This window comes from Scatophagus argus, chromosome 13 (genome assembly GCF_020382885.2).
Source record: "Scatophagus argus isolate fScaArg1 chromosome 13, fScaArg1.pri, whole genome shotgun sequence".
Taxonomy (NCBI): domain Eukaryota; kingdom Metazoa; phylum Chordata; class Actinopteri; family Scatophagidae; genus Scatophagus; species Scatophagus argus.
In genome coordinates, this window is record NC_058505.1 from 17,556,404 (window position 1) to 17,575,068 (window position 18,665).

Sequence of the window (18,665 nt, forward strand, 5' to 3'; positions counted from 1 at the left end):
GACAACCACACATGTTGACACACTCACATCTGGGGGTAATGTAGAGTAGCCAATTAACCTAATGTGTGTGTTTTTGGGACTTTGGGAGGAAGCCGGAGTACCCGGAGAAAACCCACGCAGACACAGAGAGAACATGAAAACTCCCCTCTTTGAACCTGGAACCCACCTGATGTGTTAACATGTGACAGTGTTAACCACCGCACCACTGTGCCGTCCCAGTTTACCAACATCAGAATAGTAAGTATATGTATGCAGGTACTGTACTTAAGTGCGCATTTGAGGTACTTGTAATTGATTATTTCTATTGTCTCCTAATTCATACATACTACTCCATTACAGTTAAATGGGAAGTACTTTTACTTTTTACTGCACTAGATTTGTGGGGATCTTTAGCTTTATTGACTTTGCAGATTTAGATAGATGAAAGATAGAAATAGCAAGACTTTAATGATTCCTGTGGGGAAATCCACAAGTTACCCAGCAATATGTTAATTAGTTAAAATTATCCCCGCATTAACCAGCCGTAACATGTTGATTGACACATTAATGCATCAGTAATTACAATCCAATAATTATTATTCTGAAAACATCCTGAATCCTTTAACTTTTTAAATTCAGTATTTAAATTGCATATTGATTCCAATTAATCTGTTTTACTTAAATTAGTAATACCTCTTTAATAGAGAACTTCTTTTGCCACTGTTACAAAATATTTAATATATTTTAATAATATAATAGTCGAGCATCTCTACTGTGAGGTATTGCTCCTCCTTTCACTACTCCATTATGCTGAGATCAATAGTGGCATATCTAAAAAATAAATGCGGTATTGAAAGAACGGCATGTATTTTCATGTCGGAGCTAAAAACCTGGCTGTCCAATCAGAAAGTTGCCGTGTCATGAGTCCTCCAGGTCGGTAGGTGGAGCAGTGGCGGTGTGAGCTGACTGCAGTCGGATGTTGACAGGCCTGCTGTAGAGCTGTGGCTGTTGCCGCTATCACGTTTCCAGTAACGTCAGTCTCCACATCTTGCTAGAACTTTCCTGCTATTCTAGAAACAGTGTCTACATCAACAGCAAATCCATGGCGGCTGAACGGCAAGTGAAACATATGAAGTAGTTTTTATCGTGTTTTCGTGCACTGTTTCTACGCAGGTAGTTAACGTTTAGATCTCTCCTTTGACTTTAGCAGCTTCCCGGACAGCTTCATTGACGAAGATCCACAGAAAGCCCTGGAGGTAAACATTAACGTTAGTTAGCCATAAATAAATAGCATTAGCTGGTTCACTAGAAATGTAGGGGCTCTTTCGGAGTATCACATTAACCCTAAGTACTTTTTGTCCACTGATGTGTAAAGGGAGTTAATGTTGTTAATGTCTCTGATATTCGTACCGATGTTCACACTGCAACTAGCTAGTCAACTTAGCTAACGTCTCCTGATAGCATCACTTGGGGTGAAGAGCAGGGCATCAATATAGTTTCAAATACTAGTCCCATTTCTGAGTTAGTTTTGTTAGGAGAGCATATATTTTGTTGCCCTTAACTGTCTTTAAAACTTAACATTTCTCTGGCAAGGAGGTATTCCTGGTTGCCAAACATGCTGTACTCATTGATGTTACTCAGCAAATCCACTACTTTAATGGCCAAGTGCATCTCAAAATAATTACCTTTAAAAAGCGTTGGTGGTCACAGAGTAGTACATAAATAGATGTGTGTTGTGTTGCTTTTTCATCGTTTTTACAACTTTTTCCAAACTAAAACAGTATTGTAAATTTTCCACATAAATGTTTTCTGTTTCTTTGTAGGCACTGAATGAGGCCTTGCAAGGACACTCTGACAACGCTGAGTGGTTTTGCCAGCGTGCCTATGCTCACACACTTCTCAAAAACTACAGTTGTAAGTCTACGTACATGTTTTGACTGACATATTATTTTACCTGAAAGAAAGGCTTTCAGGTAAAATAATATGTCTTTAGATTCAGTTGAAAAGAGTGTTGTTCTTGTTTTTTGGGTGAGTGATACCTCCTGGATGGGTGCATATGTATGACGAGTGTGATGATGTCTTCTCTCTGCAGGTGCCGTTGATGATGCCAAAAAAGCACAGCAGCTACAACCTAGTCTTCCCCTTGCTTTCATGCGAACAGGGTGTGTTCTATAATGATATGATAAAAAAAGAGGGAAAATCACAAACATGTAGATTTTTGATGTATGAACTGTCAATGGACCCAGTGATTCTGTACTGTATAGCTAAAACTTTAAAGTTGGAAAAATTGGTAAACATGAGTTATGAAGTTAACATGCATGATTCCTGCTGCTGAAGATTTTGACAAACATGATTGTTGTATGAGAAACACAACATTTCTCTCCAGCCAGCCATAAAGTTTCTGTTCAAGAATCATTTAAGCTCTTTAACAAGGTATATAATTCAAATTTTGTGTGTTGGAAGAGAGCAGTTTTAGTTGTCTGTCATTATCAAAGTATATGAAGCATGTTTTCTCTCCTAACTGCAGAATAGCAGAATACCACCTTCACCACTATGAGTCAGCACATGCAGCTTTCATTCAGGGACACCAACTGGATGGTGAGTACCGTCTATTTTGACCTCCAGTATAAACTTTCCATCATCCCACACTGTACCAACCACTGTTCTCAGCAGTACCCCATCTGTTTCTCTCATCACTGAATGCATTTAATACACACGATCAACTCAAGAATAAAGTTTACAAAGACCCAAAAGAGAACAAAAGAACAAAAAAGGCATCAAAAGTGCAAAAGTATAACAAAGAGTGCAGGTTATGTTAAGCGCATTAATGAACAAAAGTCTTTAGCCTAATTTTCAATTGTAGTTAGTAGTAGTTCAATTGTAGTTACAATTGCAAATCTGAAACACAGCATATGAATTCTTAATTCTTAAGATGCAAATTTTATTTATTCATTTCATCATGGTTTTGTTTACCAAAAGACATCTTAAACATAATCCTGGTCAATATCAACTCTATTACTGTAATGTTCAAAGGATCAGTGTGGTTGATTTAAATGGATCTATTGCCAGAAATAGAATAGTCATAATTATGTTTTTGTTAGTTTATAATCACCTTACCTTAAAATACCTTACCTTTTATATCCACAGAGGGAGCACATCCTCTTTTTCAGAGTCTGCCATCTGCACAGACATTTTCAGTAGCCCAGAACGGACAAACAAAGCTGTGGCCCCAGAGAGAGCCTTTGCCCTTTTATTTTTTACATTTTTAGCAGCCACCATAGGGCAGGGTGGGATGAGGACCGTTCAGATGCTGCTAAATGCTACATCCTGACCCTGTAAATTAGATCAAATCAAGTATGACAGATCAAATATGACAAAGAGAAGCTGTGAATTCTCACATTTACGATTGAATGATTAATTTCATTTCGGTTTGGTGAATTGATTCTCATAGTTGTCGTAGATTCATTTTATGTTGACTAAGTAACAGATAAAATTATTGATCATCCAATATTGTGGCGTATCATTATCTTCGGTTTTTGTCTTTGCTTTCTCTTCAAACTCCCAAACAAAAAAAGCATATTATCAGTTAAAACCACAGCATCACGTCCTGCCTTCTGCACTGCTTCCCTAATATCCATCAATAATGGAATGTGCTGCAAGTGACACGCAGTCAGCCAATCAGTTATCGAGTGTGTTGGTCAACGTGTGACACAACCGCAGAACCAGCGTGGAGTGAGCGATGACTGCAGAAGACGAGGAAATTGTAAATTAAAAAAGACCGGTTGACACAGTGCTAAAACAAATTGCCTGGATATGAGACAAGCTCACCAGTGTGGAAATGTTTTAGTTTTTGGCTAAATAAAGTGAAAGCCACTTCCCTTAACAACTGGCCACCGCATTCATTCATTTATCAGTGAATAATGTTGATAGAATTTATCAGTGATTGTTGATATCAACTGAAATGAAACCTCATGCTTACTGTCGTGCCTCCAAATGCCAAAAGCCCTGTTTTACGCGTGCGCTGCCATTTTTTCTTCAAGAAAATTCCGCTTTGGAAACAAACCTATTAAATCAATGCTGTTGTCCTGCAAATGTTTTCTTTGAGTTCTCTAACTGAGCATATATTAAATTTCTGCAAATTTCTGTTTTTTTTTTGTAATCTCCACAGTTTCTGACAAATCATTTGAGATCTGGATAAAGCGGTGTGAGGAGATGATGGGAGGTAAGTAGCTGAAATGAGACTCATGTCTTTTTTTTGTAAGTATTTAGAGCTGATATTGATCTTTAATTTTAGGGTTGTTGGGATATTAAACATTCTTTCTTTATTTCACTGCAGATTGTTAATCTTTTTCTATGTAAACTGTTAAATGATATCAAATATTAGTGTACTGTATTGCCTGTGTCATTTTGCTTTTAGTAAAAAAAGAAAGTTAGTTTAAAAGGCTTCAAAATCCATTACCAGTTCTCTTCCTCGCTATCAAAAAGTAAACTAAATGGCACAGTCAGGGAGGTGATCAGTCCAACTGATCAAACAAATGGGCTCACACACATGCATGAATCTACAGTATGTGTTCAGTGGTGGAGTGTGCTGGCAGAGCTGCTCAGTCCAATGAAAGATGCATGCCATGTCTGGGTGGTGTGTTTCTGTTTTGTGGTGATGCCTGGGCCCTCTGGATCATCTGAAGTAAACAAGAGCATGAGTTTTGACAAACACGCTTCACACCCGCATGCACACGTACTCCCAGGAGCGGTATGATTCATCAGAGTTAACGTTGCTGATGTTTGAAGGCTCCCGATGAGACCCAACCCCTTCACAGGCCTGCTCACAGGCAGCATGCGCACACACAAACAAATGCACACCAGGGTGTACATCACCCCCTCCCTGCTCCCCTAAAACTTGAAAGCACCCTTCTTGCACTTGCTCACGCTCACACCAGGAGCAGTCTTGCCTTCTGGTGACAGTGTGTTTACCACCATGCCAACAAACACAAGACACCTGGTTATTCTATCACATGTGGCACCATGCTTATTTAAAAAAAAAAAAAAGACACACGCAAACACACATGCACACACACAGAATCTTTTTCCCCAAACAGCCCCCCCTCCTTATCATTTCAAACGTGACCTCATTAAGACAACATTTACACGCCTCCTATCATTTCATGTCTCTCTCCTCTCTCTCCTCTCTCTCTCTCTGTAATAAAGTCAGTGAATAATGCATGACAGCATGCTGGTAAACGGTGATCAGGCCTGCTTGGGCTCACAGGGCTTATAATGGGCGTGGATGGACCAGTAAACAAACTAGTGTCAAGGATAGGAGTGTACGTACTGTATGGATATGTGCGTGTGTGTGTGTGTGTGTGAGAGAGAGAGAGCGTGAGCATATCTGTCTGCTATCTGTGGAAAAATGTGCTGTGTTAGCTTCAGAGTTGTGATCTTATGGCTTTATTTTCATATTTTGCTATTCAGTTTAGTTTAAGAGGCATGTTTCCTGTCCTTTTCCCTTTGCAGAGCAGAAACAGATCGGCGTCAGCGACAGGGTGAGTTTCCCAGCATGGCCACCTGGGGGCACTGTTGCTCTCAGCATCAGTGGAGAGCATCAGCCATGTGTATACTTCTGCTTCACAGAAGGAAGTCTTACAAAGCTTCTTTTGTTGTTGTTTTTTTCTCATTTTTCTCCTTTTCCTTTCATCCCTCTGCCTTATCATCACATCTTCCTCTCTAATGGTTGTCCCGACTGGGGGACTAAATGACCCAGCAGACACCAGCAGCTCCGTTAGTTAGGTAAGGGCATTCATGTTTTATTTTATTTAATGTTAATTTAATTATTATACCAGCATATTGATTTATCAGGCCTTGTTGCGCCAAAGCAGCCCCTTTCTGTATAACTGGATGAATGCAGTGGACACTGACAATACATGTTGATGATGAGCTGCTTTTTATTATTTCTGATCATATACTCTATTTATCATAATAGTGGTGAAATTATCAAAGGTTTTCAGAATTTTTATTCTGTTTTCTCTGTTTTTTTGTTTTGTTTTGTTTTGTTTTGGGGTTTTTTTGCATTGCAGACACGATTGGTACCAAACAGAATCTCAAATCATTGTCACAGTCATGGCGAAAAACGTACCCAAGGATGGTGTGTGTGTCAGCTTCATGGAAAAAGAGGTATAAACACACACTTAAATGCAGTATTAAAATGAAGAGTCTCTTGTATTTGTGTGTATGTGTGTGTGTGTGTGTGTGTGTGTGTGTGTGTGTGTGTGTGTGTGTGTGTGTGTGAAGCAGTGATGGGTTAGCTCTTGGGTGTTTCCTCAGGGGGGCCCATTAGATAGGTCTCATATAGACACACACACACACAAACACACTCCCCGTGGACCCAACTATGCCTCCAGTGGTGCCTTGTTAACATTGCTCCCAAAGTACAGATCTGAGAACAATTTACCCTCTCCAGCTTCTCCAACCTCCTAATTGTCTGTAGATAGTAGGCATAACTGATCTAGGATCAGCTGCAGAGCCCTCAAGGGACGATCATCTTTCTTTCTTTTTTTCTCTTTTCTTTTGTGTCTTTCCACTCTTCTTTCCTCCTCTCGGAGGGGTAACTGCAGGGCACCCCAGGGAATGGCTTTGTCTTTCCTAATAGAATAACAAACTGAGTTTACCCCATTTCAAAAGAAATAGTTCTCTCTCTCTGAATCACACAGTCACTTGTTAAGCTCCCTTTGTGGTGTGAAGTACAGATAAGTTCATATATTTTTTACTAGGTCAGTATATACAAAAGAAATTAGAGATGAAAGGCGGTGGTTCCAGTTATTTTCCCTGGTGACTGAGTATGCAGAAGCTGTATACCTACAGACCGTGCAGGAATTCAACTGGAAATGAATATTAAGCCTTTGATAGTTTTGTGGAAATGCCCAAAAGCTACTTAAGCTAACTTTCTAAGCTTTTATCCCCGATGAACCACTTCTAACATACATTTGGTCCCAACTCTGAAAAGTCCACTTTTAGAGAAGTGGTAGGTGGTGAATTGCAAATGATTACAAGTTAGACTGATGGACAGGAAAGTTAGTCCTCAAGTGGGTGTTTTTCAGTGCTTTTCTATACAAAAGGCAGCATTTGCCAAGTGAGGAGAGTGTGAGGATTTGGGCCACCGCCAAGGCCATGTCCCTCTAAACCAACAAGCCACCCACCCAGTGATTGACAGGCTGTTAGTAGCTGTCTCCCACCCCATCCACCCCCACCCTTTATCACCGGTCACTGCATGGCTGAAGGGGACAGGGTGAGGATACTCCTGGCCGTCACACCAGCCACATCAGATGATTATTCTCATGGACAAGCTTGACACCTTTGCCCCCTTCACTCTTTGTCTATCTTTTGGTTTCGTGTGATTTCCAAAGGCTGCAGTTAAATAAAAGGAAAATCATTACTTTTTTTTAGCAAGACAACAGTAACAAAAATATTACATAGTTGTATGTTTTTCTGTTTGATTACTGCCACAGTTAATAGCAGCCCATGAGGAGTTATGTCTTGTGTCTATGATCTCTTCAGGTCTCTGCCAAGATACAGTTGGCATCAGGGGAGGACTTCATCCTCCACCTCAACCTCCTGCACCCCATCGTCCCTCAGCAGAGCAGCTTCAAGATCCTCAGCACTAAGGTATCACAGTTACCTTCAGTTCAATCAGTGCTGTTAGTGTGCTGTTGAAACTTCGAAATCAACCGGGAGTCCATTACCATAATGCATCTTTTACATTCAGGCAGTCATTTACAATGATTTGACAGGTTTTTGACAGGTTTATCAGACATTTTACTGTGACAGGTGACATGCTTATGAAGCAGAAACAAACTGTGTGTCAGACCTGCGTGCTTTCAACATCATTTAGTTAAATGGCCCATTGTGCAATAAGAGGCACATCAAAGCGTCATGCATTCTCTAATGTTGGAGCACACACGACAAAAAAACTGCCAGCTTTTGTCCTTTCTGGGGTCACAGCGACCACCACTGACCAACGCTGGATAGCTTGAGATGATGAAATGATGCTGAGCTAAGCAGAGGATACAAATCATCACGGTCATTTAATGTCAAACAAAGTTTTCAGAGGTGTGTTCAGGTCAAGGGAACATCAGGAAATATGGCATGTCCTCTTTGTGGAGTCATGAAATAGCACTGAATTTCACTACCGGTTATTTTACAGATTATGCTGCATAACCAGTTTCTTACATACACTAGTGTTAGATGTTGGTGTTCAGATGTTTTTCTCCAGCCACGCTGTAGTGAAACATAAAACTGTTTACCACTTTATGACATTGCTGAAAAACATAAACAAACAACTTTTTAGGTCAGTGGAAACTCTCCCAACTAAATTTTTGAAAGTCAATGAAAAGACACTGAATTTTACTCAGAATCAGTAGGACCGCTGTGTGTGGCCTTGCCTTCCTAGTAGTTACTCCCAACAATAAAGAAACAGAGTATTAAACATGTCAGGGAACATCTTTTATGTCCCCATAAAGAAAATATGACGTAGTAATGTCAGACACTGGAGAAATACAGGCAGTCGTCTGAATATGCTTCAGATCTCTGAAATTCAATTCAGCCAGAGAGCAAACTGCACGATATCCTCTGTGTGTGTTCAGGCGTTTGTCTTAATAGCTGATCATTGATTGTTTTTGTGTCTTTGTTGAAAATGTTAATGAATTCAGTTTAAGCAGCTCACTGAAATTGTGACTGATCATTACTTGGGTTACCGCTCTGAGATTACCATCATAATCTCGTCAATAATTTAATGCGGCATAAATTAGGCTGCCACTGCCCATAATTCCTTAATGCTGGTAAAGCTCACTGTGGCTGGAGTAGAAAATCCACCCTGTCTGTGTACAGCGCAGCTCCTGTGGAGGCGGTAGCACAGTTCATCTAACAGGAGATTCACACATATGCACAAATCCTCACTGCTACACACACAGAGCACACACACAGTTATTAGGACTAGCTGAGAGTTCCTCAGCACTGTTAAGGTGATTATGGGCCTAATGAGTAGGAAGGGCACTTTTTACTATAGACTAATTAGTGTGTATTCTAGAGGATATGGGCTAATGAGTGTGCTGGCTGAGTGTGTGCTGATTCAGGCTTTAGACTACTGTCAGGTTTTAGCCTGAGGATCAAGAGACAGGTTTTTGTCTGGGGTGTTCACATTGTTTGTTTTTTTTTGTTTTTTTCTTAGTCATTTAGGAGGAGGAATTTTAGTTTTTTTTTAAGTGATTGATCAATCCGATCTTATCAATACAGGAGAACGTAAAGTTTGTTTTCTTCCTGTGAATCTCGTATATCTCTAAAAACTGCTATTTTGATGATGATGGATGATCTTTCCACAGCGTTTGGACATCAAATCTTCCCGAGCACCTTTAGTTGTGTCCTTTGATAATATTAGGGCACATTTACTTGGCAAACGCAAATGTGAGCCGCGGCTTTCAGTGAATTAGTTGCTGCATCTGAATATTTTTAACTAATTTGCTGATTCGACAGCTAATTCCTCATTCAGTTCCCGGACTGATCCTGGGACTGCAATCCAGAGGCACCTCAGCCATGGGTTTCCACACTAAATCTTGAAAATAAATGATAATATAGTGATTTTGACTCCACAACGTTAACGTTCTGTTTCTTATTAATGATATTATAGCAATAATCTTGTCTAATAATCCAATAGGAGACAGATGACCTTTATAGGAAATGAAAAAGAGGTATAATTAGACATACAAAATATACACAAGCTACCTACACATGTAGAGTGGAGGGAAGATGGTATTGACACAGCTGTATTTCTCTAGAACAGTGAGGTAAATGCTCTCAGTTGCTTTATATAAAAGCCTGAAGCATGATAGAAATGTCTTGTAAACAGACACCACAGTGCAGCCTGTAGTGGCTTAATTTAAAATACAGTATTGCACCAATTTAATGAACATTAATGCAGTTTGTTTACTATCGTTCAGCAGTGGGTTTTGACAATTTAACAACATTGGACAATTTTCTTTGACATTTAAACCTGCAATTACAGATCTTCAGAGTAATGGAAACAAGTTGTGAGCACGTGAACGTATCACCAGCAACTCGATACAGTGAACCTGTTAGCAAACAGCAGCGATTTTGGAGCAACATCCTTAATGTGAAGTCGTTTTTCTTTCCCTTTGATTAACAAAAGTCCAATATTCACTCTCCTTTAGCTCTGTAGAGCGAAATACCTGGCTCTTCTTTGCTAAATTCACAGTGTTGATCAGCTGGTCGCTAACTATGTCTGTTTGCTACTGTGCATGTATTGTACGGTGGGCTCTTAGGGCATTTTTGCTGAAAACAGCTGCCTGCTGATGCCGAAAACATCCCTGTGAGTCAGAGCTGTGAGGGTGAAGCAAACAGTGGAGTTGTGGGTGGGACTGCTAAACAATGAGCTGAAACTCAGGGACATTCTAATTGTAAGAATGTCCCTTATTTAAGAAGTTTGACTTCTTTTGTGAAATTAAAAGGGTTTTAAAAATATCTCTGAGTACTATTTCTGAGTAATGTACAAAAACATAATTTCATTATGGCTACCAAAACTCACGAATTGTATTAGAACTAATATTTCAAACATTACATATATGTTTCTGTTAGATCTATGCATCAATGAGCGTAACAGCGAGCGTAAACAAAAGCCAAATGTTTACCCCAAGTGCCTACGTAGATGGGCCACAGTATTAACACTGAAAATCCCCAAAGCTGCCAAGCATTTCTGAAAGCAATGATGATATTTATTTTAGTTTATTTCACAGCAAGGCCACAGGGGGAATGAAAGGGCAGTGCATGATCACAGTAGTGGAATTACACTCCGTACGGTGCCACAGTAGCAAAAAGATGTTGGGAAATTTGATTAGTGGTGTTATATAACCTGACATCTATATTGTGTGCAGTATATCTACTGGCTACACGGTGCCGAGCAGAGGCTGACCTGCACACAAACTGCCCCCTCTCAAAAAAGCACTCGCACTCACTCACTTTCTCACTTTTCCATGGCAACAGCAGACACTGCATACCAGAGGTGCACGTGGGTTGCAGCTTAAACAAGGACTCAGTCTTAGAGAGACCACAGCTGAATATGGTCTTCGACTCTCATCTCTCTACAGTGTGTCTTTTTTCCCCTTCTTCATTTACCCTCTGTGTCTTTGTTTTCTCGATCACACACACACACACACATATCTCTTCTGTCTTTCTGTCTGTCTTGCGCTAATACAAACACATGTGCGCACACACACACACACACCCCTACCTCTAGAATAACGAGAGAGTGAGAGAGCCCTCCTCTTCTCCCACAAAGCCCTGACTGTTCCCTGGTCCTCTGGGCTCCTCCGGTACACATGGCCCCCCCAATACACACACAGACACACTTATAAGCCCTCACTGGAAATTGCAGGTCAAGATGGCATGGGAGCATCTAACTTTTCAACTCCACAGGTGAAATGTGTGTGCACACATGCACAACAGTGTGAGAGAATGTGACCAACTGGCCAGCTTTCTCAGTGCACGTCTCATTTAAATATTTTGGAGCTGTTTCATTTTTCTGAAGCCGAAGAGCCCGTGGGGGGAAAAAACATTCAAATGAACAACAGCATCAGCAAATCAAGTTTCTCCAGATTGGCATGCATCCCTAATGAGCGTTTTAAAAAAATGCATTGCCCTCGGAGCTGTTGATTCCCAACCAATGTCGGTCTGTCTGTCTCTGTAATAGGCTGCCCCGCTCTCTTCGCTCTACAGTGTTTACGCTTCATCTCCTCGCTGTCTTTAAAGACAACTTAGCAGGGGGAGGCTAAGCCGGGCGTGAGAGTGCAAGTGCGCGCACACACACAGACAGACATACAAATACAGAGGCTGAACAGCAATCTTTCAGCACACTTTTGCCATTTACACACAGTATTTCCAGTGTGTGTGTATGTGTGTGTGTGTCATCTGTAGCACATTATCGTCAGAGCGACCTCCTCCTGTCCTCCACCACGACAGACATTCCAGCCACAGGGGTCACCGCGACAACGGGGAGCCAATTACACACCAGTGTGTTTGATCAGAACAGACGGCTGACACACACACACACACTCTCTGACGCGTGCACGCAAACACACTCAGCGCAGTTTCGAATCAACACTCGCTTGTTCGTTCAGTTCCAAACTCATCTCTTTTTAGAAAATAGCTAAAGTGGCATCTCCGCTCTTTAATTTGCATGCCTGTCAACGTCTAAGAATGTTTATATTTATTTCATTTATGCATCTTTCTTGCCGAGTTTGTTTTGAAATCCGCTAGGATCTGGAGAAAAAGGGAGAAGATGCTGGGTGAGGAGTCATGGCAGGGAGGGGGAGGAGGGGGCGATGGTTCCAAACACATGTGACAAGAGACACGGGACCCCAGTGCCCCTCTGTAAATAGCGTGTGTGTGTGTGTGTGTAGTGCAGTATTGTATAGTCCAGCCCCTGGGGTCCTGGGGGTGGCGGCCCCTGTATGTGGCTCTGCTGTCACATCCCTTTACGAGCCATTGCTTTGCCTGTCAAACACACACAGGAACGCACACAGAGAGACACACACACATGGCGCCTGGCCTGCCATATCCCTTAAAAGCCAGGAAACACAGATGTGGCAGCAGATTAATGTTGTATGGCCCAGGAGCACGCAGAGAAGCACACACACACACACACACAGAGCAGCAGCTTGAGCTCGGCTGCATCTCACACTACAGAAACATTTAAGACAATTGATGACACCTGCAAACTCTGGCTGGTAATTTTAAGATGATAACATTTGTTCAATTTACAGTCATTGGTCCTTTTTTGTTGTTAGACATTGCCTTAGACTTTCGATGTTCATTAGCAAATGAATTTAAAACAAAACAGTCAGATCAGAGTTAGCAGCCTTTCTCAGCCATTAGAGCCAATGTGGGAAATCAGCATTTTCATAAGGACTGAAGTCTTCAAAGCACCATGAGACTCCTGCCAGAGCTCGAAGGAGCATCTGTGCTCAGATTGCAGATGTACCTTGTCAGAAAACAAACATTTTTATCACGCCAAGAGGAGCTGTCTCAAAAATCGATTGAAATTAGTTTATTAATCACAAACAATTACAACTGATGAACAGGGCTCAATAAATCATCACAGAAACACTAAACTACACTGGCTAATTTAACATCGCCATACATCATTTGGTTAGGTTTATCAGTTTTTGTTGTTTCTACTTTATTTTGGAGGAAAACAAAATGCTGCCATGGCAAGTGATGGAAATACTTCATTACCTGTGACCATCAGCCACTGTCGCCATGTATTAATACATCAATCACACGTGTGAATTGGAACTGTAGCAATAAAGTATAAATAAAGTAAAGTATAAATATCCTGCACGTCAGACCACAACCAACATCAGAACTGGACGTGGTCAGGTCTGATTTGTCATACTTGTGTCATGTAGTTTGGTGCTATAGTGCTGGGGCTGCAGTTAACTGCTATTTTTTCATTATTCATCAATCATTCAGAAAGTAGTGAAAAATGCCAGTTACAATATCTGACAACCCAAAGAAATGTATTCAGATTTCTTGTTTGAAACAACTAACAGTTGAGAAAACCCAAAGAGATTTGCTTTAGTGACATATATGTATATATATATTTAAAAGCATCAAATTCTCACCTTGAAGAGCTGAAACCAGACTGTTTTTATCATTTCTCACATGAAAAATGATTGAAATAATGAATCATTTATCAGTAGCAGCAGATTTATTTTGTGTTGGTCGACTACTTGTTTATCGACTTTATGCAGTAGGGTTCATATACTCTCTGTATGTACAGTATTCTTACTGTGAGGGCTGGGTAGATCGTACATGTTGTCCGACCTCCGCAGAAGGCTTTTGTTTGTTTTAGAACTCTTGTAAACATCCACATTTGAAGGCAGGTTGAAATGCCAGCTGTCATAAAGAGAGATGATAATAACTCATACAACAGCCCGCAGTCTCTCCTGGAAGGCATTCGTGATGTTGAACTCTTTCTGAACTTCTCACACCAGCCCAATCATGGCGTGAAGGGGGTGTGAATTGTTGTTACTGGAAAGTTTCAGAAAGGTTGGGGGGGGGGTTAGATTGTGTGTGCAGACTTGCAGAAAGTTAGGTGACTTTTGAAAGATGGATGTGCATTATTTGGGCAGCAACCTGCATTAGTTTCTCAGGCCTTCGCAGGTGAGCCAGAAAGTTAATTTCGGACACCGCGCAGATGCCTTGCTGTGCACAAGGTTTTGTGTGGGGCCCGAAAAACGCTGACACATACCAAAGTGATCTATCAGTGTGACGCTATTCACACCAGCTCATCGCCTCGGCAGAGAAGGCAGCAGCGACCATACTGTCTTATTTCCTTCAATCTGCTCCCCTCACTCACGCTTCACTCAGTGCCAGTCAGCCGCTCTGCCTCCTCATCTCTAACCTTGTCTACCTCTTGATTCCCTCTCCTCCTCTGGCACCCTCATAAATGAATCATCACATCGCCCAGCAGAGCAGAAATGTTCCTTAATTGCACCGACATAACCAGCGCTGTCTTTCACATGCGCACGTATCAAGCACATGCACCGTTAATGGGTGGTAGGAGGCGTGTGGTGGTGGTGGTGGTGTGGGTGGGAGGGGGGCTCGTGCTGCAGCTCGCGTGTCTTGCTGGTATGTGCTCTGTCAGTGCAGCTCAGCGTTAAAAGCGTGTGTCCATGTCCTCTCTCCCATCATTGTTCTCCTCTCCCATGTTCTCTTGGTGTAATGATTTGGATCAGATGCTGCTGTGTGGAATTAGGAACCCCTTCCTTCTCCTCCTCCTCCTCCTCCTCCTCTCTCTCTCTCTCCCTCTCCCTCCCTCCCGCTCGCTCCGTCTCTCACACTGGCCCTCTGGCTGACAGGCATCTCGTTAGTGCAGTATGTCTGTCAGTGAGGTTCGAGATTGAGCTGTGCCCCCGCATATCCCTGATGTCTCTCTCTCTCTCTCTCTCTCACACACACACATACGCATACAAACGCACACTCGCAAGGCTGCATTGAGGAAGGAACAGACAGTCTCTCTGGCCTCAATAATGATCTGATGTCCTGTACTTTAAAGTTGTCACTCTAATGGAAGTGGTATATTTGTCCCACGCACCAAAGAAGACCATTTTGCTAAACATTGTTATCTCCCTTGTTCCCTCTTCTCCCCCGCTCCCCCCGGCCCTGCTCCTTATCTCTCCTTCTCTTCTGTCAGGTGGAGTTCAAGATGAAGAAGACAGATGCCATCAGATGGGAGAAGCTGGAGGGAGAGGGACAGGAGTCCAACATCAAACACTTCGATCCTAGTCAGTCCACAGCTTCTGCATTTACGCTCTTTCTCCCCCAAACCATTCTCCTGTCTCTGCTCTCATCTCTCTGTTTCTCCCTCAGCCCCGTCTGATTCCCTCTCTCTGTCTCTCTCTGCAAAGATCAATATAAGCTCCTGTGTTTGTCTGTGCTGCACTAAAATGAGAGTGGGCAGTCAAGCCCTGCTAGAGTCTTTCATTAGGCTGACGGCGAAAGTAGGCAGGGAGAGGGAAAGGTACGACAGCAAAATATGACTCAGTATTTTAGCCCACACATTGCTGTTACTGACAGGATTAATTACTTATGTAAGTGTGTATATGTGTGTGTAAGGGGGTGTAAAAGTTAAGTGGGCAGCCAAAACCATCCTTTCCATGCAACCAGCTCAGCCTCCAGCCTAAGTGCCTGCTTATAACTTGGGCACTGTTACATTTAAACGTGATATTTGACATCTGATTTTATGGGATCACATTGCAGTATGTCCACGCTTGGCCTGAATATGTCTGTTGTGTGTCTGGTGCTGTATTTATGTAAATCTGCGTCTGGATTACATTTCTCGCTCTCCATCTCTTGTTGGGATTACGGTGGACGTATTTCATCCAGGATTTCATCCAGAATATAGAAATCAAATCACAATGCGATCCTTCAGCTTCTGAGTTGGATGATTCGATTGCAAAGTGAGCAAAATGAGGTCATTTAATATGTGTTGGTGTGATTAGATGATAAAAGTGAGGGTATTAAACTGCGTTCAGTGAAAATCTCTAAAAACATTTATGAACATTTTTACTGATTCAGGAAAGCAATAAGCTGCGTTTATAGTTACAGAGCTCTCCTTACCATCTTGCCAAATGCCTCGCAGCCGCTTTAAACTCTGACTTAACTGAAGCCATATGAACCTTTTTAACACCCTTTCCCCTCTTCATCAGATCAGTACCCATCATCATCCCACTACACCCGCAAATGGGACAAGATGGTGGTGGACATCAGTGAAGAGGAGAAAAACGAAAAGCTGGAGGGAGACGCAGCGCTCAACAAACTCTTCCAGCAGATCTACTGTGATGGCTCAGACGAGGTCAAGCGAGCCATGAACAAGTCTTTTGTAAGTATTGAACTTCAGTGACATGAGGGTTTTGTTTTGTTTTGGTTTTCTCTTGCTGATGATCACTTAAACCACAGTGCGATATTTTGCACACAAGGATCTAGGGAGATTAGAAGGGCAGGTAACAGCCAAAGTTCTTTAGGTGCATCCTCTCTCTTTTCACAAATGAAATGAATCATTTGCACTTGAGAGTTTATCTCATATTTGTGGTCTTGTTATCCACCTCCATTTTTAGGAAGCTCCAACAAAAAAACTTTCTGTCCTTAAATCTGGACAGAGTAACAGAGAAACTGACCTAAAAGAAAGTTATTGCAACATGATTAAGAGTCTGCAGACATGCTTGCAGCTCTGTGAGTCTGTGCAGTGGTGCTTTGATCCAAACGCTGGTTTCAGTATGCTAACCACATCCGCGATGCTAATATGACGATGACAATGCTAATATGCAGATGCTAAGTAAATGTAATCTCTACCATTAGCACCGTCTTAGTTCAGCATCTTAGTATGGGTTGGGGTTATGCAAGCCTTTATACTAACATTCATTCAGGACATTGAAAAGACAGTAAAGCTACATGAGTTTTTATTTACACACATAATACAGTACATTCAGTGTTTGTTGATAGCAGTACGCGACTGTCAAGCTAATGAACTGCTGTAAGACGGCATTTATGTGTACGGAAAGAGTGTAAGATTGCAGCTTAATGTTGATTGATGATTGGGGTGAATCTGGATTCTGCTTTGTTAACAATGCGATGTCCTCATGCTGCAGCACTACGGTTCACTTGGCAAGGATTTGCTGTCATTTCCAACATACAACCTAAAAGTGATGGTATTTTAACATTCATGTGGAGTCCGCACTTCTGCAGTTGGAGCAGAGGACTTTAACTTTAGCTTATCATAAAATAATAAGGAAATCCAACTTAAAAATGAGCTAAGGGTCAAAGAAATCCACTTTGTTCGTCAATACTTATGGACTCAGTGGTGTTGCAGTGGAGTTATCCAAGCCTTGGGCATTTTGAAGTACAGAGAAGGAGTCGCATAACTACAGCACTAATGAAATGAGGGCTTATTCCACTGAAGGGATTTCTCCCTCTCTCTCTCCTCCCTGTGTAGATGGAGTCAGGTGGTACAGTCCTGAGCACCAACTGGAAAGACGTGGGCAAAAGAAAAGTGGAGATGAGCCCACCGGACGATGTGGAGTTCAAGAAGTACTGAGCACGTGTTCACTCGCTCTCTCTGTTGGACATCATCTTGCTTCTCATTTGTTCATCTGAACTCCAGCGGGAGTCCTCGTTGCTTTGCGGTCTCCGTGGCCATCCACTTCCTCTTCTTCCCAGCCACTCAGTTGTCCTGTTGCTCTGGTGTTCTCACTAAGTGCAGGGAGCCTCAGTGTTCCCACTTTTCATTCGACCAAACCACTCATGGCCTACTCTCTGCAATAACTTACCGCCAGATGAGGTCAGTTAATTTGAATAATCTGTTGAACGGAATCGGTTATCTGATTTTTATAGGCCCGTGGACTCGAAAGGGATTAAAAAGTGACTGACAGACCTGAAATGCTCCACTTTAGCTTTCAGATCTGGTTTCAGAGCATCATTCTTCTTTTCTCTCCTCTGCTTCTCCTGGTTTTCTCTAAACGCCCACAGCCTTTCTATTTGGGAGCCTTTTATGACTTCCCTATTATCAGCACTTGTATAAAAATGTAAAGTTGTTAAAAATGACAACCGAGTGAGATGTTTGAATAACAACTGTGATTGCATTTCTTGTCTCATGCAATTTTTTTCTGTACTCTCAGTAAAAAGTCAGCAGCACTTCTCAGCAATCTTGACCTGTCTGGAGTCTGTGTGACATGTCAGCCAGTGGCTTAGCACTGGTTTCCCTCAGTGTGATTCAAGCTTCAGTGTAAATAAAAGGTTTGATGTTTGGCTCACAAACTTTGTCTCATGTTGGTATGGTTCATTGTCCCTTGAAACTGTTTGTTTTTGTTTTGGACAGGTTTGAAAGTCTAGGAAGAGATTGAACAGATGCAAAAAAAAAAAACAGCAATATATTATGACAGGGAGCCATGCTCTGTGATCATGTGCTGGGGGCAATGAAATGTGGCATTACTGATAGGAGTGCAGGCAGTTCAGATATGGTTGACAGCTCGAGGATGGGGTTTACGTATTGTGGTTCGATTGGTATCGAGACGGAGAGCCTGGCATCTTTTGACCAGCAGGCAAGGATGCAGCCCTGAGGTGAAGTG

At 41.9% G+C, this 18,665-nt stretch overlaps 1 protein-coding gene across 3 annotated transcripts; it reads left to right on the forward strand.

The window, feature by feature from the left end:
- The first annotated feature begins 940 nt into the window (after positions 1–940).
- On the forward strand, positions 941–18,354 carry sugt1 (SGT1 homolog, MIS12 kinetochore complex assembly cochaperone). Of its 3 annotated transcripts, none has more exons than XM_046409128.1 (13): positions 941–1,095; positions 1,187–1,235; positions 1,803–1,893; positions 2,072–2,141; positions 2,507–2,577; positions 4,148–4,201; positions 5,491–5,519; positions 5,738–5,763; positions 6,051–6,147; positions 7,528–7,635; positions 15,236–15,326; positions 16,251–16,423; positions 17,534–18,354. In XM_046409128.1, exons 1-13 carry the CDS (start codon positions 1,082–1,084, stop codon positions 17,633–17,635), a joined length of 975 nt encoding a protein of 324 aa, XP_046265084.1. In that variant the 5' UTR covers positions 941–1,081; the 3' UTR covers positions 17,636–18,354. The 3 variants fall into 3 exon arrangements, with proteins under 3 accessions (XP_046265084.1, XP_046265086.1, XP_046265085.1); XM_046409130.1 differs by having other exon boundaries at positions 1,190–1,235; XM_046409129.1 differs by having other exon boundaries at positions 943–1,095; positions 5,741–5,763.
- The last annotated feature ends 311 nt before the right edge of the window (positions 18,355–18,665 follow it).

Excerpts from the sequence above, each read along its gene's own strand:
- sugt1 (XM_046409128.1), top strand. Across the intron at positions 1,236-1,802 it reads ATCCACAGAAAGCCCTGGAG|GCACTGAATGAGGCCTTGCA; the intron begins GTAAACATTAAC and ends GTTTCTTTGTAG. Across the intron at positions 1,894-2,071 it reads ACTTCTCAAAAACTACAGTT|GTGCCGTTGATGATGCCAAA; the intron begins GTAAGTCTACGT and ends TTCTCTCTGCAG.